General features: G+C 37.8%; 1 protein-coding gene across 1 annotated transcript in view; it reads right to left on the bottom strand.

Annotated features, from left to right (window-relative positions):
- The window catches only part of LOC144687724 (calcium/calmodulin-dependent protein kinase kinase 2-like), a 121,332-nt gene that overhangs the window by 61,424 nt on the left and 32,597 nt on the right, over positions 1-27,311 (bottom strand). Inside the window, exons 4-7 of the mRNA XM_078554169.1 lie at positions 11,424-11,471; positions 10,776-10,829; positions 9,890-9,941; positions 7,134-7,267 (exon numbers count right to left, since the gene is read on the bottom strand). Coding sequence (XP_078410295.1) covers positions 7,134-7,267; positions 9,890-9,941; positions 10,776-10,829; positions 11,424-11,471 — 288 coding nt within the window. The remainder of the gene's footprint in view (positions 1-7,133; positions 7,268-9,889; positions 9,942-10,775; positions 10,830-11,423; positions 11,472-27,311) is intronic.

Genomic DNA, 27,311 nt, shown 5'->3' with positions numbered 1-27,311 from the left:
ATTACAAGCCAGTCAGTCTAACCTTGGTGGTGGGGAATTTACTAAAAGAATTCTGAGGGACAGAATATATCTGCACTTGGAGAGACATGGATTAATCAGGGATAGTCTGTACGGATTTGTTAAGGAAAGATCGTGTTTGACAAATTTGATCAAATTTTTTGTGGGAGGTAACCAGGAATGGTAATGCATTTGATGTGGTTTACATGGACTTTAGCAAGGCTTTTGATAAGGTCCCTCATGGCAGACTGGTCAAGAAAGTAAGAAGCCCATGGTATTTAAGGCAAAGTGGCACGTTGGATCCAGAGGGTGTTGGGAGTCTGGAACTCACTGCCTGAAAGGGTGGTTGAGTCAGAGACTCTCATAACATTTAAGTATTTAGATATTCACTTGTGTTGCCATAGCCTCCAGGGCTATGAGCCAAGTGCTGGAAAATGGGATAAATGTAGTCAGATCTTTGTTGACTGGTGTGGACACGATGGGCCGAATGGCCTCCTTCTGTTCTGTAAACGTCTATGAGATGGCATCAAATTCTAAAAACTATGACGACAGCGTATAGTCAGAATTATCCACAGGATTGGGATAGGGGAATTCCATTCTTGTTATTTGCTATTAGCATCAACTTTAGTTTTTAGGTTTTAAACTAGTTCCAAAAGGTTTTAGTCCTTTTGAACTAGTTTATGGTCATGAGATAAGGGGACCAGTGAAATTGATTCATGAGAAATTGGTGGGTCAAAATTCAGAAATTACTCTCCTGGATTATGTATCAAACTTCAGAGAGAGATTGGACACAGTATGTGAGTTGGCCAGGGAACATTTAAAGATATCACAGCAAGTGATGAAAATGAAAGCAGACAGGAAAGCTACAGCTCATAGTTTTGTTGCTGCGGAGAAAGTGTTAGTTCTGTTACCAGTACTGGGTGACTCATTAAAGGCAAGGTTTAGTGGGCCTTAAAGGATTGAAAAGAAACTGAGTGAAGTAAATTATTTAATAAATACTCCAGTTAGAAGAAGCAGAGGGTGTGTCTGCTTACAAAGTACTTTGACAGTGAAGAGAACCAAAAGGTGGGAGATAATGAGAAAGTAGAAGAAATACAGGATTCTGAAATTGATTTTCCTCCTAATCAAATTAGATAATGAGGGGGTACTTTGAAAATTTAAATGTAATATTGAGTTACCTTGCAGTCAAGTGTCAAAGTGATTTGGAAAAGCTATTGTGGTCACACAAAGATATTTCTGTAAATAAGCTGGGAAGGACAAATTTGGCAATACATGATCTAAGTGTAGAAGTTTCATATTTGCTAAGACAACATCCTTATAGATTAAATCTGGCAAAGTTATCACATGTACAGAAGGAAACCAAATTCATGCTTCAAAATTATATCATTGAGTCTAGTTGCAGTAACCGGAGTTCATCTATTGTGTTGGTACCTAAACCAGAAGGAACACAATGTGTGGACTATGAAAACGTGTATGCAGTGACAAAAGCGGATTCATAACCTATACCATGGTTGGAAGATTGTATTGAGAAAGTGCGACAATCAAAATTTATCACAAAGATTGACTTGCCAAAAGGATATTGGCAAGTACCATTATCAGTGAGAGCAAAGGAGATATCGGCTTTTGTGATGCCAGATGGACTATGTCAGTTCAAAGTCATGCCATTTGGTATGAAAAGAGCATCTGCAACATTTCAAAGACTGACAAAGTAATTGCAGTTCTGAGCAATTGTGCTGTTTATATTAACGACTTGATAGTTTTCGGTTAGACATGGGAGGAGCATTTACAACATCTGGAAGAATTATTTACTCAATTACAAGAAGCTAATTTGGTGATAAACTTGGATAGAAGTGAATGTGCAAAAGCGCAAATTACGTATCCAGGCCATACCATTGGACATGGTAAGGTGGCTCTGAGATGTGAAAGTCAAGGCTATCGTGGATTTCTCCGTATCTACAACAAAATGAGAAGTTTTGAGATTTCTGGGCATGAGTGGGTTTTATTGGAAATTTGTACCAAATTTTAGCAGTGTGGTTGCTCCACTGACTGAGCTATTAAAAAAGAACAAGAAGTTTTAATGGACACAGGAGTGTCAGGAGGTATTTCACGGTTGGAAAAGTGTATTAACTACGACACCAGTCTTGGCAGTACCCAATTATGCCAAGCAATTTAAGTTAGCCATTGGTGCAAGTGATATAGGCATTGGGCTGTACTGTTACAAGATGAAGACAATGGAATTGAAAAACCAATAGAATATTTTTCACGGAAGTTGAATGTACAACACAGAAGACATTCAACAATCGAAAGGGAGATTTTGGGTCTGGTGTTAGCATTGCAGCATTTTGAGATTTATGTTGCAAACAATTTGTCAGAAACAATCGTTTATACAGGCCACAATCCTTTAAAGCTTATGGTCAAATTTTGAGAAAGAAGTGCAAGGCTATTCAGATGGAGTCTATTACTGCGACCATTTAATCTACAGATTATACATGTGACAGGATGAGAAAACCTGATTGCAAAAGCATTATCAAGAATTTGAAGCTTAAAGGGAAAATTGGACATTTAAAACCTGGACACTGAACTGAAATGATTTCTGTTGATACGAAGGATTTGTATATATATTATGTTAATACACTACTACATTACCAGATGCATGTAAGTTTATAGATAAATATAGGAGATAGTATAAGATAGGTTAATAAAAATGAAGCCGTGTTTTTAAATTATGATGGTTCATTTTTTTAATAAGGAGGGGGATGTCAGGAAGATATAATAATTCTCAATGTTATTGGAATTTATTGTAAAATAGTGGTGTGTGTGTGAGAGAGACAGAGAGAGAGAGACTTAATTGGATTAAAGGCATCTGGTCTGAAGGCTTTGATGTGGTAAAAGATGAGCTAGGTTTGAAATGTTAAATAGATAAACATAGGTGTCAAGGAAACATTTACAGTTTTCAATAAATCAAACTAGATTGTTTTCAAAGGAGGGTTGAAATGTGTCACCTATCCAGGTGAAGTTCAGAAACAGTGGGCTGAATTTTGCCGTCGGCGAGCAGGAGGCGGGGCCCGCTCGCCGACGCACAAAATGACGCGGGATGACATCGGGGGGAACCCCTGACATCATCCCGCCCCATTTAAATCTTCAGGAAGGCGGGCCCACAGCAAAATCAGCTGCGGGCCTGCCGACCTGTCAATGGCCAATTGAGGCCATTGACAGGATTAAAACAATTAAAGGACCTGCCCGTCCAACCTTAAGGTTGGCGGGCAGGCCAAGGGCCCCAGCGGGGAATGGAAAAAACATGAAACCTCATCCACCAGCGGGATGAGGTTTCATGAAGGGATTTAAAAAGTTCAATACAGTTTTAGTGAAATTTATGAACATGTCCCATCTCATGTGTCACATGAGGGGGACATGTTAAGGATTTTTTTCTTTCTATTTTTACTGTTTTTACAACCGTCAGCGATGTCCCTGAGGCAGCACTTTGCCTCAGGGAGATGTGCACTCTTTCATGTGCATGTGCGAAAGAGCGCACTCTCGCATTTGGGGAATACCCCCCCCCTGCCCGCACAGGAAGTGCATAGCGCTTCCTTCCGGGTGTCACGCTGGGCGGGCCTTAATTGGCCCACCCACTTAAAATGGCGGCGGGGCCCGCTTCTCCGGTGGGGGTCTGCTCCCTGCCTGCCGGATATTGCGTTGGGCCCGCCCGCCCGGAAGGCAGAAAATTCTGCCCAGAGTGTTTATTTTTCCCAAAATTACTGGTAAAACTTAGTACTATGAGAGGTTTTTATGATGAGGGAGGTAAAGTCCAAAGACATAGTGAAACAATGGGAATTTGCATTCAAGGGGGAAAATATGTATAAAGCAGCAAAAGCGATGTGTAAGCGATTTTAAGATCTAACAAGTGTGAAAAGCCTTCAGCATCTAAACCTCAAGCTGCTGTCTACAAAGAACTGAAGTTAAGTAAACTCACTTTGAATTGGATTGTCAGGGTATCATGTTTCTTTGCCTGGATCTTTTTAAAACCTGTGTGTCTTACCGTTGCCTTAACGAAAGTGTAACTGGGAGTCAGATTAATTAGGGGATTTAGAAGTTATTATAGTAGTAATTTGTAGACATATGTATGTGCTTAAAATCATTTCTCTTGTTAATAAATGTTTAATTTAGTTTTGCAAAAACCCTTAAGGCTCGGTGGTCTTACTACTATTGAATTCAAAGCCCGTATCTCGAAACATACAAATTGAAAAAAGTAGTTGTTGCAGTTGTCTCAAGTTTCCCTCTGGGATTTGAACAACTCGGAATTAACCATTGGCTCTGCCATAACACTTCCATCACTGGCCTCAGGCCATCCAGATACTTGAGCAGGGTCTAAAAGGCACAGAAATCGGGAGTAATCTATTTCTACCAATCAGGGCCATTGTTAACTAGGGGTTTCGGAAGAAACTTCCTTAATCAGGAGAGTGCTGAGAATGTGGAACTTACTACCATAGGGAGTAGTTGAAGTGAATAGTATAGAATGCATTTAAGGGGAGGCTAGATAGGTATGAAGGAGAAAGGGATAGAGGGTTAGATAAGAAAATATAGGAGCATAAATACCAGCATGGCCTGATGGGGTCAAGTGGCCTGTTTCTGTGCTATATATTCAACGCTGTTCTATATTCCACCCAAAATCAGAGATGAACATAACAGAAATGACCATCAATCCAAATAACTTGTGAATTAAACACATGTGGGGACCACAAACTAAGAAATGTTATTTACTGGAAACTATATTCCTTGTCAAATAACTTCAGGATTTTTTTCCAGCACATTATCTGGAAGATTGGAATTTGTGAATTACGGGGACAAAAAAAGAGAGTAGAAAAAATGTGGGAACATAAAGACAAGAACGATTTGACAGCCTATTTTATGTAAAGGAGAAGAATACCAAACGGCCAAAAACAGGCATGCTGAAATGAAGGGGGTTACAGAGGGAGAATGAAAAACAAAGAAGAAAACATACATTAGAACAATTAACACACATTATCTCTTGAGCATACAGACAAGTAGGTCCCATACTGCCAACTTGAATGGACCACAATGATTAAAAGTAAAGACTAGACCAGGCATCATAGTGTTTCTGAGACTTTGTCCAAAAAGCTTATTTTATGAGCAGAATTCAAATGGGACCATATTTTCACCTTTTATTTTAAAGGAAAAATTGTTTGTGTTTCTTCATAGTTTACAACATAATTAAATTAGACTAAAGTATGATGTTTGAAATCTATGATTTATTGGAATGAAAAAATAGCAAACATGACCCGTGTAACAATCATTTTGTTTTTCTCTTCCTCTATTCTTCTCCTAAATTAATGTCCCTTTATATGAAGTTGTTCGTTATTTGCTGATCCGTCCTCTAGTACAGTACCTTGAATAGAGGTTGTTATTCAAGTGTGAGCTTCAACAGTGAGTATACATGTTTGTGAGCATCAAGGACCAAAAGTTAAGGACCAGGGGGTGGTGGGTTGGGCATTAAATAGTCAAGCCCAATCTTGTCCTTATCCAATGTCTACAAGCTTGCCTTTTGTAGCATTTCTAAAGCAGTGAAAAAGCTACCCATCAGTGTGTCAAAAAGTTTAATTTAGTTGTTGAGAATGCTAATGACACAACACCTAATTCAAAAAGGATATTTTAGCAAGCTGGCCCTGGACACATAATAAGCTCTATTATGAGATGTTCAGTAGGAAAAACAGCCCCAAAGTTTGTGAATTGTAATATCAAGAGCATGTTGCTAATTACATTGAGGATCAAGTGGGAAGTCTGTAAGAAGTTGAGAGACTTAAAGTAGTAAACACGAGCAAAGCATGAATATTGCACTGGACGCAAATATACACACATGAAAGTTAAAGGAGTATGTAAGAACACTGAACTGACACTAAGCAAGAGATTAAAAATGGCAGGATTATGCAAATTCCTATCATGACACGTATAATGTAAAGAGTGGGCTGAATGAAGACACTTCCATGGACCAAGTTACCCTGTCTCAATCCCCCCCACCCCACCCCCGCTCTCAATATTAAACTGAACTTGCATACAATGATGGACACAGAATAAATTAAATCATAATCTTTAAGAAGTGAATCTGCTCACGTCTTATGAGCAAACTATTATAGACCTTCTTAGGAGGAAAATTTAGAAGGCATGCAGGGCTACAGAGATAGGAGCATAGAATTTATAGTTTGCGCCATATTATTTACACAGCCCATGATTTACAAAGTATATTATATCAATGTGTTCATAAAAAGTGAGTAAGCATAAATGTATAATAGCATAGTGATTATGCAAAACCCAATGGATAAGTGTGTTTATTTATTTGGTACCATGTGATCTATTTGCATGTTGCTTCCTATGTCCTCTGTGTTAAGAGTCACCTTCTCCTCCTACAGCTACACTGTGATAAATCTGCTAATATTTCTATAGTCATGCTCTCTGGCAAAAAAAAAAAATCTGCATTCTTCCATTATTTCCAACTCCCTTCTTCAGTAACATCACTAACTATAGGTGTGAGTTACAGTAAAATACTCAGTTTTTTTTATAAGACCTTCACAAAACCATAACTGGAAGAAAATATTTTTTTATTTACTTTTTGCAAATCTTCATTAACCTACTTTTAGAAGAACAGAAATCTATACATCAGTTCTGAAAACAGGCAAATAATTCATTAGTGCTTGCCAACATCGTGCCCCCTTTTCACTACCTTTTTTGGAGTGGAAAAATGAGGTACATAGTTTCATACACCGATGATATTCTGCAACCAATCCTCAGTTTCCAGGGGCTGGTAATAAAAAGCAACTTAAAAGTCTGTTGAAATGTAATAAAGAGATTCTTAAATGATTGAAGTGAAACATTATTGCTTACATTGTCAGGAACATGACAAAGACAGTTCTCAGAAGTGCTCACTTTTTAAAGGAACCATTAAACGCTAATAAGATTTGATTAAAATCTGATACAGTATTTTAAAAATGCCTAAGATGACAAGTTATGTTCACATATATATGGATGCAGATGGGAAATTTGATAACCCAAATTGCTTCCATATAAATATACTTCTGCCAGAACTTGTTGGAGAGAGTAAAGGAGAGAGGAAAAGAAAAACATACTTCAACTAATTTGACGACATTTGGATGATCCAACTTCTTCAAAATGGCAATTTCTTGGTACACACTATCCAAAGGCCCTTTTGGCTGTGCAGAGATTTGTGGAACAGCTTTGGCACCTCGAGGTGGGGGACGACCTAGACAACAGAACAGGATCATTATCTGCTAGGTTGCTACATACTAAAATGAATGGTTCATCATAAGCAACCCTTCCTCACAATTTTGTATTACAGCATGAAATAAATGATAACTTCTTTAAAAAGTTACATTTGTTGTTCATGAGTCCAATGACAGTATAAATGTTATGCCTGGGAAAGGCATTATATCCTTTCAATCTAATAGTAGAAAACTTTGAGGGTTGGAATGAGTGAGTGATCATACACATTAGTGTGAAACAATAGGTGCAATTTTCTGATCCAGAGCTGTCAGCAGGAGCAGCACCTGTTGGAGCTGCATCTTGGGAAATTTCAGGCTGCATCCTTAATTCCCCAAATTGCAGTGAGTACATTTGCATTATGTAATCGATCAATAAAGTTTATTTCTCTTCCCTGAAATCACAGTGAAACTGAATTTAGCTTTTTTACGTGTGTTACCTTTTCTATTCCTTTAGCATTGTCCAGGCACTTTCCCCACTGTGTGATTGATATTTTCAATCTGTCTCCTTCCCCATTCTACGAGGTTTTATCTGCTTCTTTTATTTATTCATGGGATGTGGGCATCGCTGGCTGGGCCAACATTTATTACCCATCCCTAATTAGCCTTGAGAAGTTGGTGGTGAACTGCCTTCTTGAACCGCTTGCAGTCCATGTGGTGTAGGTACATCCACCGTGCTTTTAGGGAGTTCCAGGGTTTTGACCTAGTAACAGTGAAGGAATGGCGATATACTTCCAAGTCAGGATGATGAGGGGCTTGAAGGCGAACTTCCATGTGGCGGTGTTTCCTCTTACAGTAACAAAGATTTTCCTTTCAAATCTCCACCTTCTCTCAATTTCACATGGTCCATCTCCAACTCTTCCCTTCCTTGACTTCTCTGTTTCCATTTCTGGTGATAGATTATAACTAATATTCATTATAAACCCACTAACTCCCACAGCTACCTTGACTACGCTTCCTTACACCCTGTAAGGGTTCCATTCCATTCTCCTAGTTCCTTCTTCTCCGTCACATCTGTTCCAATGATGCAACCTTCCACACCGGCGCTTCTGAGATGTCTTCTTTTTTCTTTAACCAAGGATTCCCCCCAACCCCTCCACTGTGGTTGACAGGGTCCTCGACCGTATGCGCCACATTTCCCATGCCTCTGCTCTCACTCCTACCTCTACCTCCCAGAACCGCTAGAAGATTCCTGCTTATCATCGCCTTCAACTCCATCAGCCTCCATATTCAACACACCAGTCCAGTGTGATGCCACCACCAAACACATAGCTTCCCCCCCCACTCCCTTCAGTGCTTTGAAGGATTGTTCCCTTTGTGATACCTTGGTCCACTTCTCAATCATCTCCAACACCCATCCCATCCCATGGCACCTTTCCATGCAAACACAGGAGATGTAACACCTGCCCTTTTACCTCCTCTCTCCTCAACGACCACCGTACATGTACTCCTTTCAATTTCATATACTGTATTTACTGCTCACAATGTGGTCTTCTCTACATTGGATAGACTAAACGCAGATAGGGTGACCGCTTTGTAGAACAATTCTGTTCAGTCGCAAGCGTGATCCCGAGCTTCCGGTGATCTGTCAGTTTAATTTTCCACCTTGATCCCACGTTGACATCTTGGTCCTTGGCCTGCTGTATTGTTCCAATGAAGCTCAATGTAAGCTTGAGGAAGAGCACCTCATCTTTCGATTAGGCACTTTACAGTCTCAACATTGAGATCAAACAATTCCAGACCATAAACCCAGTTCCACCATTTTGTTTCCTTTTCTTTGCATCTGCTCTAGGCACATCTTTTGTATCTTTCTTTTCTCGCCCATCACCAATCCCTTTGGCTCTCTATGACTAACTCTTCTGTCAGTCAATCTCTCCTGTCTTCCACCCTATCACAGACCTTCCTTTGTCCTTGTCCCACCCACCCCTTGCTCAAAACCTCTAATATTTCCCAGTTCTGATGAAAGGTCATCAACCTGAAATGTTAACTCTGTTTCTCTCTCCATTGATGCTGGCTGGCCTGCTTAGTATTTCTAGCACTTTCTGTTCCTTTAAGGATATTCCTTTCTTCCATCTGGGGAAATTTATCTCCACTTTTTGGCAAATCTTGAAGATTGTAGGGCTGAGACTGAAAGCTGTTCTTATGGAAAAGTGGGAGAATCAGTGTTCATGATCTCCATGATAGTACACCATCTTGAACATCAATTTTATTTGCAAACTGAAAAATTATTTGATTTTCTCAATCTATTTAAAATTATGAAGGTATGGGACACACCAGGGAGCAATAGAATATTTCCAGTGGGTGAGGGGTTTAGGATGTAGATGTAGGTATAAGATCAAATGCTAGAAATTTAGGATACAGAGCAGGAGAAACATTTTCCAAACAGGGTAGTGAAGCTGTGGAATGCACTACTACAGTCAGTATTTGAAAGTAAGTGGGATAAACTAATGCGACAAAAAGGTGAGCACATGGAATTAGAACTATTACTCGCATGGAGCATGAATACCAATATGTATTGATTGGGCCAAATGACCCATTTCCATATTGTAACTTCAAGGACTGCCAATATTGCAGTACATTTTTAAAAAAACCTTCACCATACTTACGTGGAAATCCAGCTTGCCTCATTAACTTCTTCTTAGAAAGGACTTTCATTGCCTAGCAAGAAAGTTTAATTAATATTAGTGAAGCCTTTTAATTCAAAAAATCATTAAACTTTAATCTGACAAATGACAACAAGAATCAGTAACCCTGAATTTCAGAAAATATTAAAAAAAGTTATATTTATTGGATTAGACAATAAACAGCATTATATCAAAGAAAATAAGAACAGAAATTAGACTTCAGTTATGTTATCCTATGGTCAATTATCTACATAAAAATCTGTGATATGAAATTCCCATTCAATGTGGGATCTGTTTAACTCATAGCAAAATCATATTTTGAAAATGTAATTATGCACATTAAAATGCAAAATGCAGAGTATTAAATAAAAATAACTTCAGTTGGAGAAACATTAAACTTTGTGGGATTGGAATATTTTCACCTAGAAATACAATTGTTTCTACATAAGCCTATAAATATCACTATAGCTTTATTTATACCGTCATACAAGAACATAGATACTTTCACGTCATCAAATGTAAATAAAATATCTGACTGAAATAAAATCAGAGTGCAAGTGATGTCTGAAATACTGTATCATAATGCAGAGCTGCTAACTTCAGTTGTCAATAAAAAGTAATGTTTCATATGTTTAATCTGTATAAAATTCAATCATATTTTGGGTCAATTAATGAATGCTCAGTATGTGAGCTGAACAGATTTTTTACAGGTCAAAAATGTTTTTCCGTATCCATTGCTAGTAAGCTGTTCTTATTTTTTTTGAGAATTGGATGTAAATTTTTTGCATCAACATAAAATATGAAAAATGTAAATGGTCTTGGTTTAGAACACCCAATAAGAGAAATGTTTGATTTATTCAGCACATACATAGTAGGTGTTATCATCTTCGTTGTATGCCAATTTGACAACTCCATAGGAACCCTGCACAAAAGAACACAATACATTCAGAAGACAATTACGTGGCATAATTCATCAATTATAACCACACTGTGAATTTCCAAATGCTTTATAAAGCACATGTAAGATTAATTCACTGTCAGCAAGAGAGGGTGCTTTTGGAAACAGAACGGGAGGTTACATTAGTAGAACACTAGAATTAATTGATGACTAATGTATAAATTATGCATCACATGGATATTAAAGTCAACAAAGCTGTAAATGTTAGTAAGAAAATTTAAGTAGCTCAGCAGGGATGGGAACATGGTCTGTCAGTCACTGTAGAGAGAGTTAATGCGAAGGCTACACAGGAAGGAGGGAGCGCTTTGCCAGGATGCTCAATTTCCAAATACATTTTTAATTTCTATAGTGAAGCTTTCCTAGATGTAGGGAGCGTGGAGACTATTGCATATCTAAACTCTTGACTACAAAGATTATCTGCAAAAAATAATACTTCACATTTCTAATATTCAGCAAAGTACAGCCGCAAAAGCAACAGCATAGACGCATGGTTAAGAGTATTTAAGAACAAATTTTCAATGTAAAAATTATTTTGTATTCTGATTTCTTGATGCTCACCTTTCCGATTTCATCTTTTAGCTTGTACTGGTTTAACTGCACACAATCCTATTGATGAAAGATATAAGTGAACAAAAATCAATAAATAAAATATTATTAGAACACTGGCTATCAGAGCCACAGATATCCAGCAGTGTGGCCAATGAATCATGCCTCAGTGGCTTTTAATTTGCAAATTCATGGGAAAGTCAATCTTTTCGCATGCCAGCATTCTCACTCATCCTAAAGTGACAATACTTCTTAAATTATAACGATTTCAATGCACTGAGTAAGATAACCTAAATTAATAAGAGGGAGCTTCTTGTGTTTGTGTACACAGAAATATAAAGCTGTTAATTCAGGCTTGTTCGACTTGAGAATGCACAACGTACAATAATTTAATTTTTTTTTGATCAGTTTCCCGAATACAATAATAGAATTATTGTTGCAATAAACTGAATTACTCACTTACTCAATTTTCTAGGACTATTTGGATAAAGCAAATACCATGGTGTTTTCAGTCAACAGACTTGCAATATTAAGAGGCAATTCTAGGATGGGGAAGCTTCACTGCCAGGTTTGATCCTGTCCAGATACTTTCCAGCACGAATCCACAACCACAAGCAGTAGCCTGGCAGATTAGTCAGTAAGGCCAGCAGGAACAGCAGTTTAGTGTTTATAGTACTGGGTCTACCAATCCAGAGGTTGTGGTTTCAAATCCCACAATTCAATAAATCTATTTATTTGTGGGATAGGCCAGACCATTACCATAAAAGTTGCCAGACTGTTGCAAAACTCAACTGGTTTATTAACATCCTTCAGTGAAAGGAATCTCTCAATGAAAGTGACTTACATGCCTGTCTCACACTATGTGACTAAAGAACTTTGAGTGACTAAGGTTGGGGAACAAATACTACCTTGCAAGTGTAACTCATACCCCAAGAACAAATACAAATATATTGAAACAGTTTGGAACCAACCTGGTACAGTTCTAGCAGACATGTGGTAGGATGGTGACATCACAAACTTTGGCTTTTTATTATAGTATCTTTTATGCTCAAAACCAGTTTAACAGCACACAATCCTACTTGTGAAAGAATATAAAAAATAAACCAAAACACAAGCAAGAAACAACTATAAAATGATAATGCAAACAATTTAATATTTTTTCATAAATTCACCAGATTTGACAATAAGCACAGCTTATTGAACAGATACAAGTTCAAAATGTCCATGTTCACATTGTACTTGAAATATTGTGGTACAAATCTAAGACACAATAAAGCCACTTAAATGTACAAAATAAACAAAGATGATGCTGGCCATTCCAACCATCTTGGTCATCCATCCAAAAAGGTCATACAGTTTCTTTCTTTATGACATCCAACCAAATTTGAATCAGGATGAAAAAAAGAAATCCATGTACCAAATTGTCACTATTTCCTGAAGTATGAAACTGGGTAAAGCTTTAGGATGCAACTGCTGCCTCATATTTTTGATATCAGATATCAAGCCTATCAATGCAAAATTCCATACAAACATATTGTTGATTGTGCCGAGCCACAAGTAGAACCTCTAAGCAACTCTAAAATTTGTCCTCAATCCTAAAGGTGACTGGCTGAAACAACAGAATACCAGCTTAACTTTACAAAACAACATTAAATTGCACCAAAGTACATTCAATTTGAACCCCAGAGCACACAAATCATTATGAACTAAAGGGCATTACATTGTCTCGTTATGTTTTAAGCTTTAAATCTTATTCTAATTCTCCAGTAAAAACATTTTTTGGAAAAAGAGTTTGCCTCTTCCTAAAACTGACTATGCTCATCTCTCACAATCTAATTCTTTTAGGTTTCCTCTCTATCTTTGTTTTTCACTGCCTTATAAATTGCGAACTTCACTTGCTTTTTAAAAATTTTTCTATGGAAAAGAAATGCCCCAGTACATGGCAGAAGGTTCACGCTTGTGTCACCAAGCAAGACAGATAACCTGAAGGGCCGCCATGTCCCTTCGCATGCCACCTTGCAGGGTACATCTTAAGAATACTTCACATTTTATAGGGGCTAATAACATTATTTTGATTGATATAGAATGGCAAATGGATGCAGAAAGTATATTAATCACAATTACAAATTATCACAACCCTTCATCTCATGAAGCGCCCTCTCAGCTCGTCACTATCCAAAATACTATACAAAAGTGTTCTAAGATGTAATAAAGAAAAAGATAAATTGATATGTAATTCTCATGAACTCCATTCAACATTACAACTGATCAAGAAATAGACTAGAATTAGAGACTTTTCTTGATTGCAAAAATCTGATAAATGTACTGAGATTTGGCTCCCTTAATCATGGATATCTTTTGAAAGTAAGACTTGCAAAAAAGCTCCCTTTGGAAAATGAGCGAAGTGAATCGTGACTCATCGCTGTGCACTTCATATTCTGCAGACCAATGAGCTGACTCAGGCAAAATAAGACATTTTGAATAGATTTTTGAAACATTTTAGTAAAAGGCTTAATCTAAATAGCATTAAATTCTTTTTCCAGAAACCTATTTCCCACACATGCTATTTGGTTACAAAAGACGTTCTTCTAATTTGCTTTAATTTTAGACTTATTAATTTTGCAGGATGTGGTAAAATAAGGGTTTGGTCCACAATCGCCATATGTTGATCCTATAATCTCACATAAACCATTATGGAGAGGGGATTTTGGCAAATTTTAATATTATTAATTTCCATCAGTTTTCCCATTCTATTTGATCTTTACCTAAACATCCTTTTAATTATTAAAAAAGTTAATCCACTGACTCCACCTAGTGGTCACTGTACATGTAGTCGGTTCAACTTCCCACATCATTACTTTATTTTGACAAGGACCATATTCAGTCTCAAATGATATGGAATTTACAAATATTTATGAAGAGAGGGCTCCAGGAGATCTAAATCTAAATTGTGCTGAGCTAACTGATCAGCTGAGGTACTGACAGCAACAGAATTGACTTTGTTGCCCCTGAGTGAAGAAGGGTAAATTAATCATGTTTCCTGCACATGTGTTTAGTCATCAGATGAGGACAGGATCCAGCTTGACTGTGTCAGCTCCTGCAGCTGACAAGTCTGCTGACATTTGCTATCTTGGCTCACACACTAAGAACAACTGCTTGGCACCTGTGGAATTATGACCCACAGTAAATGTGCACAATGGAGGATCAGAAGGTGGGGGAAAAGGAGGGAGAAGGAAATTAGTACACAAAGGATAGAGGAGAAAGTCCAATATTGAGCTACCAATTTTTAAAAATGTGATTCATTGCAGGGAGTGCTGCACTATTAGTTGAAGATATGCTTAGAAAACAAAGGAGTGGGAAACCACACACAGAAGACACCATTGATCCAACTACTTCTTGGAAGGTAAAGCAGGGGAGTGTTTAGGAAGAGGCTGTGTGTTCATTTGTGGCATATAAGTGGAATTGCTGGGCACAAGTAAAAAGATCTCCAAGTTCTTTCAAAAAAGGGATGCATCAACAAAAATAACTTGTTTCAAATAGGCATTAGCATTAACTCAGACTCAAGCAATACAGGCACATATTAAAGGTGTTCTATTCCAAAAATCCTTGCTTTTCTCTAATTGAATATGTACAGGTTGTTACAAAATGCTGATTTTTCTGTAACTACGTAATTATTGGAATCTGCAGCGCTGATGTGATGTTTAGTCCATTCCAAAATTGGAAGCAGAGCACAAGGTCAGGAGAGAGGCTTTGACTGCAGAACAGGTGGGGTGAGGGGGTGTGCAATGGGTGTGGCGGGGGTCAGGGAGTATGTGTAGGGAACACAACACATAAGGGAGGGAGGGTGGGTGTGCTCATGGTATACAGAATTATGAAATTAAACCACTGAGCCAAGGGGATAGTGCCTGGAACTGTAATTGATGTAGCAAAATTGAATAGGAAATGTTACACTGCAATTTGCAGTTGTAAACACATAAAAGGGAGACCAAAATTAATGGGGAGAAGGTTTTGTTTATAATACTGCATAGAATTAAATGATTGGTTTTATGCAGGATTCATTTTATTAATCTATATTTCAGCAAATTGGTACATCTCAAATGACATGTAATATTTGAACCTGTAAGAAAAATATGACATTTAATTTTTACGTAACGGATGTGCAACACGGCACATACATGTCCTTTACCTAGATTAACAGATTTACATTAGTTACAAACAATAATGAGGTTTTTTTTTTAAACCCACTCTCGCTAATTCACTATCAGTAAATTAATTTGAAATTAAAAATGTTTATTTATGAGAATGTCAATCTGAATGTGGCTATCTTAACAAATGCAACAGATGAGCTGAAATCAGAGGATTACAAGAGAAGGGTTTATAAAATCCTGCAGAAAATGTTTTCACAGAACCTTGGGTACTGAAGGACCATCATGCCTGTGTTAAGTTTACCCTACTGGAGTCCTCTTCTGTAATCCCATTTTCCTGCACTTTCCCTTATGCTACAAAGGGATATAGATAGGTTAAATGAGTGGGCAAGGATCTGGTAAATGGAGTATAATTTGGGCAAATGTGAAATTGTCCATTTTTGCAGGAAGAATAAAAGTAGCAAATTACCTAAATGGCGAGAGATTGCAGATGTCCGAGATGCATAGGGATCTGGGTGTCCTCGTGCATGAATCGCAAAAGGTTAGTATGCGCATACAGCAAGTAATTCAGAAAACTAACAGAATGTTATCGTTTATTGCAAGGGGAGTTGAATATCAAAGTAGGGAGGTTATGCTTCAGTTATACAGGGCATTGGTGAGACCACGTCTGGAGTACTGGTGGTCTTATTTAAAGAAGGATGTAAATGCGTTGGAGGCTGTTCAGAGGTGGTGTTCTGGCACAGTGGATGATAAATGCTAAGCTGCTCAAATCCCAGAGGGAAATGGGAAACAACTGCCACAACTGCAATTTGTATTTTTATTTTGAGATGCACGCCTTGAATTCAGTAGTAATAAGTCCACCGAGTCTTAGAGGTTTTTTGCAAAACTAAATTAAACATTTATTAATAAAATAAATAATTTTAAGCACATACATAGGTCTACAAATTACTACTATGATAACTCCTAGCTCCCCTAACTAATCTGTCTCCCAGTTACACCCCCGTTAAGGCAACAGTAAAAACAAAATAGATTTTAACAGACCCAGGCGAAGCACATGATACCCTGGACAAGGATATTCACAGTGAATTCTCTTAGCTTTGGTTCCTAAAGGCAGCAGCTTGGTACTTAGAAGCTGGAGGCTTTTCACACTTGTGTTAGATCTTAGGATGCCTTCTTCCTACACATAGCCTTCTCTCTTTCATACATATTTTCCCCTTTGAATGCAAATTTCATTGTTTGGACTTTACCTTTCTAATAATAAAAATCTTTCATAGTACCAATTTTATCAGTAAGCTTTGGGAAAAAATAAATGCACTGTTTGGCTTCTTTTGGCTTAGTATAACATTTCACATTTCATACATTCTTCTGAAATTCAAACTAACCTGGCTTACCGAAAAATGCAACTTTTCCTTTATACATTCTAAAACTTCAGCCATGTTTATTTATTTAGAACTTCAAACCTAGCTTCTCTTCTGACCAGCTGTCTTTAATTTAATTAAGACCCCCCGACACACAAGCACTATGTGGACCCTGCCATTCCTACTTTAAATAAATCCCAATAACATTATAAAAATTATTATATTTTCATGACAGGTTTACTAGACTAATACCTGGAATGGGAGGGTTGTCTTATGAGGAAAGGTTGAACAAGCTAGGATCGTGTCCGCTAGAGTTTAGAAGAGTGAGAGGTGACTTGATTAAAGTATATAAGATCCTGAGGCATCTTGACAGGGTGGATGTGGAAAGGATGTTTTCTCTTGTGGGAGAATCTAGAACTAGGGTTCACTGTTTAAAAATAAGGGGTCACCCATTTAAGACAAAGATGAGGATTTTTTTCTCTCAGAGGGTGAAGAGTCTTTAGAATGCTCTTCCTCAAAAAGCAGTGGAAGCAGAGTCTTTGAATATTTTTAAGGTAGAAGTCGATAAGATTCTTGATAAGAAAGGGGGTAAAAGATTATCGGGGGTAGAAGGGAAAGTGGAGTTGAGGTTAAAATCAGATCAGTCATGATCTTATTGAATGGCAGAGCAGGCCGAGGGGCCTACTCCTGCTACCATTTCATATGTTCGAATGCTTCAATATTTTTCTCCTTTTATTTCCTGTTAAATGTTGTGATTGACTCAGTTTTAATAGCTTCTTATATTAAACAATTTTACATCCTAGTAATCTGCCCCTTGTTTCTACCAGGAATCCTGCATTTATGCTTTGTTAATTCTTCATACTGGTGGAAATAAGTCTTTCACAATTTATTCTCTCAATACTTTGGATAATTTTGAGCAATAACTAGCAACCCCCCCCAACCCAATAACCTTTCCTGCTTCAGTAAATATGGCCCTCATTTTTTAAGTTTATGAATTGTATCCTCTCGTCTCTTGCAACAGCCTAATGAATCGACAGTTCACCTTTTCCACAATTCCAGTATTCTTCTGATAACACGATGCTCAAAATTTCATGGAGTACTGCATGACTCTATGTCTTATAGAGATTTATGTCACCGTTTTGCTTTTACATTCAAAGCCATCAAATATAAAACTCAGAATCCCATTTCCCTTTTTTTATTGATTTTTCTACCTACAATCCTGTATCTGTACCATTAGATCTTTCCGTTACCCCACAATACTGAGAATTTTGCTATTAAGCTTCATTTTTATTTTCTGTTTCTGCTCCACTTCCAAAATGTACTATCATATTTATCTACATTTGGTATAAATTTACCTTTATGTGTTCTCCTATACCACTTAATTTCTTCTTTACAGTTTTTCACATCACAATTTAGTGTCATCATAGTTCTTTTCCCACATCTAGATCATTTATTTGTAAGGAGAACAAGAAATGATTCAATGCAAGTCTTTGTGGCATGCCACTAACTACACTTTATTAATAAATAATCACTTTTCCCATAATCTCTACTTTTTAATAATTCAGCTAACCCTCTAACCAGGTAACCACTTTACCTTTAATATCATGGGCCTTAACCTTCGCAACATCTCATAGGTCTTCATCAAAAGATTTGATATTTTGAAACTGGTTCTGTGCAATAAAAAGTCTCAGTTGCAATAATGGAATTTAATGATTTTTATCTCCACCAAGACTGTTTTTAGCTAGAAATTCTGTACCATAATATAAAATTAAAAAGAATTTTTTTTTAAAATTGCCTCTCAATAGGAAAAGACACAAGCTTTAAAAACATTGCAATTGATGTGCTTGAAGCAAAGTATTTTTATCCATATAAGGGTCTGTTTAGTTATGATGTATAATGACTCATGCTTAGCTACTTCATATTGATATAAGATTTCTATCAGATGGGCTTGTTTTTGTTATAGACAGATTTTCCCTTAAAAAGGAATGGATCCTAAGCAAAGTGATTAATCCTTCAAATACATGACTAATTTTTCCATTAATTTTTGAATCTGTTTTTTCTTATTCCTGTGACCATGACATAACTACCGAGTGAGGCCTCCAGATTGATGAAGCATTGCCCTTCTGTTAAGAATTCTGGATATAATGTAACTGAGGATTGTTGCTTCTGGGTAAAGTCCACTCTATTAAAGTAATGAATAAGAATGGAGGTCAAAAATCTCACCAATTACAGTCTTAGTGGTAGAAGAACCTGTCCATAGGAGAGGTAAAGGAAAGGAAACCTGAAAAACCATGAGAAAACATTGTAAAATAAAAAATCAGGAGAAATAAATCAATAAAACATAAAGGATAATATTAACATGAAACAGAACATCTGAGCGTACAATGAAATATGATGAAAAACGGAGGAATTTTAATAAGTGTCAAAAACAGATGAAAACATCAAAGGAAAACAGCTAATTGCATAAAATCAAGTACACAATATACACAAAAGGAATGAAAATGATTGAAAATACAGAAATTAGGAAATTAGGAACAGGAGTAGACCATTCAGATTCTTCAGTCAATTCCACCATTCAACTAAATCATATGCCTCAACTCCATTTATCTGCCCTTGATTAATATTCCCCGATGCCCTTCTCTAATAAAAAAAAAAATCAGTCTACCCCAGTATTGAAATTTTCAATTGATCCAGCATAACTGCATTTTTGGGAGCGTATCCCACATTTCCACTACCTAATTTGTGGAAAAATGCTTCCTGATTTCATTCCTGAATGGCCTAGTTCTAATATTTACTTTGTATTTGTTATGGATTCCTACACCAGAGGAAATAACTTCTCTGTATCTAATTTATTGGATCTTTTTATCATTTTAAACATCTCAATTAAATCACCTTCTAAACTTAAGGAATACAACCTAAATTCATACTAATTAATGTTTGAGAATAAGTTAGCTCCTTAAGCCTTAAATTTGCTACACACTTCAATGTGCTAGCCATAACCTTGCTGAAGTTTGGCAATTCATAGCAAGGACACTAGGTAGATCAACTGATAATCAATATTCGTGTGTTTGAACAAAAACGATTATTTCAACCCTCCCTTTTATGATGTTCATACCTGGAGTCCGATCAAAATGTGGAAATGGCAGGGATGGAAATTGGTTTACAATGCCGGTTAAATGATAACAGATGGTGGGAAGTTAAAAAAGGGGAGGTTACATGTAGATGATTTAATATTTTGAAATAGTAATTCAAATTGAATAGGCCAATAATATTGCTAATCCTGCCCATGAATGACTTGCACCACCCTAACAAAAATTTAACCAGATCCCATTTCTTTATTTTTTCGCCCTCTCCCCCTCTTAAATAGTCATTTAGGTGGTTCTATAAAGTTGCATTCAGACTGAAGTATGTTATGGAAACTGGAGAATACTTATTGTACATCACGGGGTGCAGTCTAAACGTCGAAGAGAACAATGTCTGAAATCTGCTACTGTTGAGGGGGCTGCAAGTTAAATATAATCAGCCACATTTTCCACCCTAATGCAAGTGGCAGCAGATGATTAAGCAAATGTCAAATTCCTGATGATATTTTGTGTTCAGTACAAAAATGCTATCAACTTAATTTGTGTGAGGGGAACAGTTAATGTATTATTTAATTGTTAAAGACGCTCCTTGTCTGATTCTTGGTGTGTTACAATGCAGAATAATGAGCATCATCGTCTAATATAGTAATTATGGTTGCCATTAGGCAAGAATTTTGCTTAATAAAACACATATACAATATGGCATCACAAAGTAGCTCAAATATCACATTTGTATTGGCTAAACTTCAAAATTAGAAAAAACCTATGCTTTAATAATAAAATCAGGTTTCTCTGAAAAGATGCACAAGTAATTGCTTTGAAGTGTATTGATGGTGTCAGGACATTATTGCAATGAACAATTATGACAATTAAAGAAAGGGCTTCCTGAATTAATAAAGACTAAATCAAGTTCATCAATATGTTAAATTATATCTAAATAATATATAGTCTGCACTTCGTGTACTTACAGGAAAGTCATGTTATGCTATTTCTGTTATGCCAGTGTATTAGGTATAAGCTGATGATGTTTAAGTTTGCAGAGTTATATTATGCTTACCCTTCAGTCATGTCTAGTTTTCAGCATTATGGGCCACATGATCACTCCCTTCTGTTATGTCAATAAGGCAAAAAATCCAAAACTGTATGAATCAAAACTATAATTTTTTTCTAGTTTTAAAATGGACTTTCTGCTGAACAAAAAAGATGGCTGCTACAAGTCATATCAAAGGACCACAGGATTGGCCCTTTGTTCTGGAAGCTCCCAACAGAAGTTACAAGAACAAAAGAATCCTCCTGCCATCGTCATGGAATCTCATCCCTAATTGTAAGGACATATAATCACAAAACCTTGGGACTCGCAGATCTATATTTACTATTCCTGCAGAGTTGTTAACGGTCCCATCTCACATCCGAGACTGTACAGGTCCATTTCAAAGGGGACCGTTAAGGGGACAATGAACATCATTTATATCTCGATAAGCTGAGTCAAAGGGTCTGCCTAAACAATGGCTTCCTGACAATAACCTCATTATGGATGGAACACTTTCAAACGTTAATGGCTGGGGCATTAGCAGTCCTGAAACCAAAGCCAGTCCCAGACAAGAGATAAATATCCTCTTGACATCACTGTAGAGAAAGAAGGTCACATGACTCGAGTGACCACGTTGAAATCTCTATAATCCTTTGAGAAATGAGAAACCCCCAGACTGCTGATTTAACACCAACCGGAAAGAGCTCCAGCAGCTCCCAGCTGAACAAGCAGCCAGCTACCATCTTTCAACTCCTCGAAGCATGTTTGATTTTAGAAGTCTCTGATCATTGCCTACCAAGCAGTCTAAGCACAGTGCCACATCGTCATTTGTTTCGAGGACTGTCTTGTTGTTGTACACAACCAGGAACTCATCTGCACTCAACTCCGCCATGAAAGAAACAGCCTCCAGTCTATGATTTCTCGGACTCTGGAAATCACATGAACTAATATTCATTTGTGTTTTTTGTAAAAAGCTGTTGTTGCCCATAGTTGTAAATATTCATATTTTCTATTCCCCCCCTTACTGTATATGCGTGCGTGTATGAGGTTGCTAACACTCACCCACCACTCTCCCTCCCCTTCCCCTGACTGGGGGTTTGAATGTGAATAAACTAATCTTCTGAGTTAATCATAACGCGAGTTTCCTGCAAGCTATTAGTAAATTGGATCACACAAATTGAGGGTTTGGGGAAACACGACACAGCCTACTTTAAAAATAATTCAAAAAACACCTCTGCTTATGCACAGACAGGGAGGGGATTAAGAAGTTCAGTTTCTCTCTCTCCTGTCCATAATACTTCACACTGCTGTTTTCCCTGATGCCAGCCTGTGACATTCCCCAGACTATCATTCCAAGGCCAGAAAAAGTGCCCCTCATCCCAGATCCCCTCATTTGTTGAAAGGTACCTGTAAACAGTTGGTGTGGAGTCCTGGGAGATGTCTCCTCTGACCAGTACTTCATACTGACCACTGGGAAATGCAGCCAGTGGCTCTGATCCTCTCTCTTTCCACCAGTAAGCCATGTGTGACCTCAAAGGCTCCCATCAAACTGCAGTGCTCCCTTTCCCAAAACTCTACACCCCACAAGCAGAAAAGATGGGCTGAAGTTTGGAGTTTTTTCTCCTCCTCACAGGCTATGCCTCTCCCTCAAAAAAATTAATCTGCACCCACAATAGATATCATGTCAACTGACATTGCACATCTGCCACCAGCAAATGATAGTGAAAAGGTAAAGAAAAAAAGTAGAAAGGAACACAAAGAGAAGCCAAACTGTAGAAAGCATAATAGAACAGATGGGCAAAGAACTGCAGACAACTGGAAGAAGAGCAAAAGAAAAAAAAAAGCCAAAGAAATTGAAGCAAGAAAAAAAACTGCCATCTGCTGATAAGCCAAATTGCAAATTAAGAGAAACTTGAAAAATTTGAGCCTTTTTATTGGAACAGAGAAAACTAAGGGAATTAAACACAGGTTTTCGCAAAATTGTGGAAGGGTAAATAGCAAGATTATTCACACCGAATGTGAATCCGCAAAATTGGGAGCAGACTCAGAAATTATCACCCGGAGAATGTAAAGGAAAAGTGGAAGAAATTTTCCCACATTGATGCTTATTGAAACAGGAAATGCTTAACCACAAATGTTGATTAAAACAATTATCAGTTAAAAGGGAATTGGATAGCATTTGAAAATGAAGAATAGAAAAGGATACAGGCATTGAAATGGGATTAGATAGCTCTAGATGGAGAATAAAAAAAGTGCATTTTCACAATCTCAGGGTTCTGTTAAATTAAGAAACACAGAAACCAATCACACACAGCAAGTTCCCACAAACAGCAATGACATGAAATCCAGATAATCTGTTTTAGTGCTGTAAGTAAGTATTTGCTAGGACATTGGGGATAGTTCTGCTGCTCCTCTTCAAAATATTGACATGGAATCTTTAATGCCTGCCTGAGAGGACACATTGGACCTTGGTTTAAGGTCTCACCTACAAGACAGCTCCTTTAACAATGCAGCACTCCCTTGGGACTGTATTGGAGTTTCACACTAGGTTTTATGCTCAAGTCCCTGGAGTGAGACTTAAATCCACAACGTTCTGACTTAGAGGCTAGAGTGCAACCCACTGAGGTACAGGTGACACTTGTGGTTCTTTCTGTGCCCTAAATTTTAACAGCTAACTGAATTCATGATTATCATATCTTTGATGCATGTTTTCTGAGGATATGTGACATTCTTACAAATTACTGCTGAATCTGGAATTCTAGAAAATAAGTTTTACCTTGATTTTATATCTCATTTGGATTAAATCTAACACATAATTCATACAAAGATGATAAATTCTTACAGACTAGATCACAAACAATATGCATGTCATCTACACTGTTTTAATCACCAGGACTCCCAAATGTTATTTACTGAACTATCACTACCATATGCTGCTTGCTTGTATGCAAGAAGCCAATTAACTTATACAGTTGCGATGGTAAAAAGCATTAAATATCTGTATTATGAGAAGTTAAGAGTAGCACAAATCACTTGGTTTGATGTTTCTCTGTGTATTCATTATGTCTTGCTCACAGAAAGTAAGATAACAAGATTTGAAATATAAGTAACTTTGCTTTCAGTAGAATCAGTATTAATTCAATCAACCGCCAATGTGTCCCTACTCCTCAAAAGTTACTTAAAAGAAACAAATGGAGTAACTTCTACAATGTCTAGGTTACTTCTTTCTTTTTTGTGGTTATGTGATGAACAGGTCACAACTTTGCAAACCTGTTCACATGCGGTCAAATTCCACTTCCAAACAGTATACGGTAGGGATAAACGAATTTCAAAGTTCCTCACTACAGATAGCTGGATAATTAGGTGCAGAGCAGCAGAATGAGCTGAATAAAAAAGGTTAATTCCTGGAATAAGTGCACCATATTCTAGAATTCATGAATTAGTTTATTTTGTACATTAGAATTAAAGTGTACTTCTAACTTTGAAGTTATAACTTAAGCTAAATGTATTGTTTAATGGTAAACTTTGGCTATTTTATCTTTCTGAATGCATTGACATTTGCTGGTGCACATCCTGCAAATATGGGTTCCCCTTTAGTAACTTACTCAAACAACTACTTTTCAGTAGAAAGTTAAGGAGTGAATGTTGGCAGACTATGCAATTTTGGAGGGCATCATAGGCAAACCCAATGTCCACACGTTTATGTTCCAACAATGGTTGTAATTATTAAGAGTGGAAATCCTGGCTATTTTTTTTTCACCGGGCCAAGAAGCACTGAAATCAATTGTAGCACCCCAAATACTAATCAGGTTCAGATCAACTTACTCAGCATGGACCAAGAGTTGAAACTGAACTTTACAGTGAACGGAATTGTCACCACCCCCCCCCCCCCCCCCCACCCCCGTCACTGGCATGAGTTGTGGTGGGTGGACATTCCCACAGGAACTACAAAATCGGTTTCCCGACAGCAGGAATCAACGGTGTGAACATGCGATCCTGACCATTGTGGTGGGATAAGAGGGCAGTGCCATTCCTGCCAGAGGCTGTCGGGAAGCCCTTTTGCATCCCATCATCTGGATGCAAATGAACCCGACTGGAATTTACCCCCATCACCCCACCCCAGTCCAACTGCCACCCCCCCAACCCGCTGACGCGATTTCATGTTGGGCCAGAACATGTCCGGACCAACGTGGCATGCGTATGTCAAGCCTTACCGTGGAAGATCACGTGCAGCATGAGTGGAGCATCTATCACATGGATCCTCGAGCTGCAGGTGGTTCCAGGAAGTGGATTCTCGAGCAGCTGCTGTCTGGGGGCCTTTTAAATATGGCACCCAGATACTATGGCAGGGCACATGACATCCTGCCTGCTCTAATGCGTAAAACACTGGGAAACCTGCGGCTGCAATTTTAATGAGCTCAGCATCACACAATTCCGTGCGATTTCCTGTTGGGCTCCGTGGTGGAAACATTCCCACTTCCCACCCCCGCCATGGGACTTAGGCCTGAAGCAGAAAATCCTGGCCAGTGTGGGTGAACTGCGAAGGTTTTCCTTTCGTTGAGTTAATGGATGGGCTAGAGGGTAAAGGTACCAGCCAGTGCTGTTCTAATCCATTTGGCACCAATTTTATAGCTAAATTGGGTGTACATTAAAAAAGGAAATGCTGGTTGTGTTCCCAGAGAAACACAGCCTGCTCCAGTCCCCTGGCAACCATACGTTCTGCAGGGGTATAGGAGCCAGCTGAAGATTCAATTGTTAATCATATTTGTGCACCTCTCCTTTGATATTCTGGTCCAATTTCCGTTAAGAACCAGACAATCTCAATTGCTGAGATCTAATCTGCAGCTTCAGCACTGAGAAACTCGCAGTAGCACTTCAAGTTCCTGCCATTCTGTTAGTCAGGAGGAATGGGGAAATCTGAGTGCTCCTAAGTCTAATCAGGAGAACACTTCAGGTACACTGCTTCTGTCCAGCACTGGGCTTGGGTGGAAGGAGCCTCCTTGAAAACCTAAACTGTGAAGTTGTTAGTATTATGTGCAAGACCAGCAAGAAAGCAGGAATCAGCCACAGCTCATGATGCAAACTTTTTGCTACTGTTCTAGTGATTGCTGTACTATCCTCAACAAATAAATTCTGAAAAATTGTTTCAGAACCTGCATTTTTGACAAAATCTATAAAGGACATTTTTTTAAAAAAAAGCTCTATTTGGTAAAATATCACAGTTGGGGATATACCTTGCTTCAGATGATCACTGAATTCTGTTCATGCCTAAAGAACTGAATGCAGGTAATTAAATTGTGAATAATGTATTTGCATTTCATCTTCATGTGCATGCAGAGGAGGACTACGTGGGTGTGAGAATGATACAGAGGTAGTATGTGAATGAAGATCGAGTAGGAGTAAGACTAATTAATTGGATGTGTGTAGGTGGATAATTTATCGGATTTTGATTTAGTGAGCAGCTATATGGATATGGGTAGCTGACTGCAGGTAACTGAATAGATTGATATGAGACAGGATGAATGACTTTACAAGCTAGGGAATACAATGTAGATGACTGGATGAGCAATTAACTGTAAGCTTGACATTTGCATTTGACCAAAAGCTAACTCATTATAAAGAAAATAACCTCACAAAAAATGAAGGGCTGCCAGACTTGTTCAGCAGCTGTAGCAATGATTTGAATAATTCTGTATTTGTAATCACACTGTCTGAAGAACATAATCTACTTTGCAAGCTGCTGTCTATGCAACTTATACAAAATGTAAAAATGCAGATTTTTACATATCATAAAACTCCCAATTTTTAAATTAATTTAAATATATTTTCTTTAGTTATGGTCCATTTTCAATCTACCTGGTTTCTGTGATGATACTACCATGAAGCAGGCCATCAACGTCCCTGATACATGCCTGCAAGGTGTCAACTGCTGCCAGCAATTCTTCCTTTTGGTTTTCCCCTTTTTCAGCAAGGAGATTCTGCAGACTCTGCTCACCAGGGCTCAAAACAAAAAGCAAACTGCATGGGGATTGAAATTATAATAATCTAATCTGAGCTCTAGCGCTTTGATGATGATCAACAGCATACTAACAAGCTTTCTCCAAATTTTGTCTAACCTCTTAATGCTCTCTTTTGCCATGGTGGCTGGGTGACTTGTTCCAAGACATACGCTAATACTTGTGCCAAACAGGCCAAGAGGGGTTACCTAGAGCAACCAATTTGAACTGACCTTAACTTTTGCGGTGCTCAACAGGCAAGTGCCTAGAAAGTGCTCTAATTACTGC

The sequence above is a fragment of the Cetorhinus maximus genome, chromosome 12, assembly GCF_964194155.1.
Source record: "Cetorhinus maximus chromosome 12, sCetMax3.hap1.1, whole genome shotgun sequence".
Lineage (NCBI taxonomy): Eukaryota > Metazoa > Chordata > Chondrichthyes > Lamniformes > Cetorhinidae > Cetorhinus > Cetorhinus maximus.
This window is presented reverse-complemented; position numbering and strand designations above follow the sequence as displayed.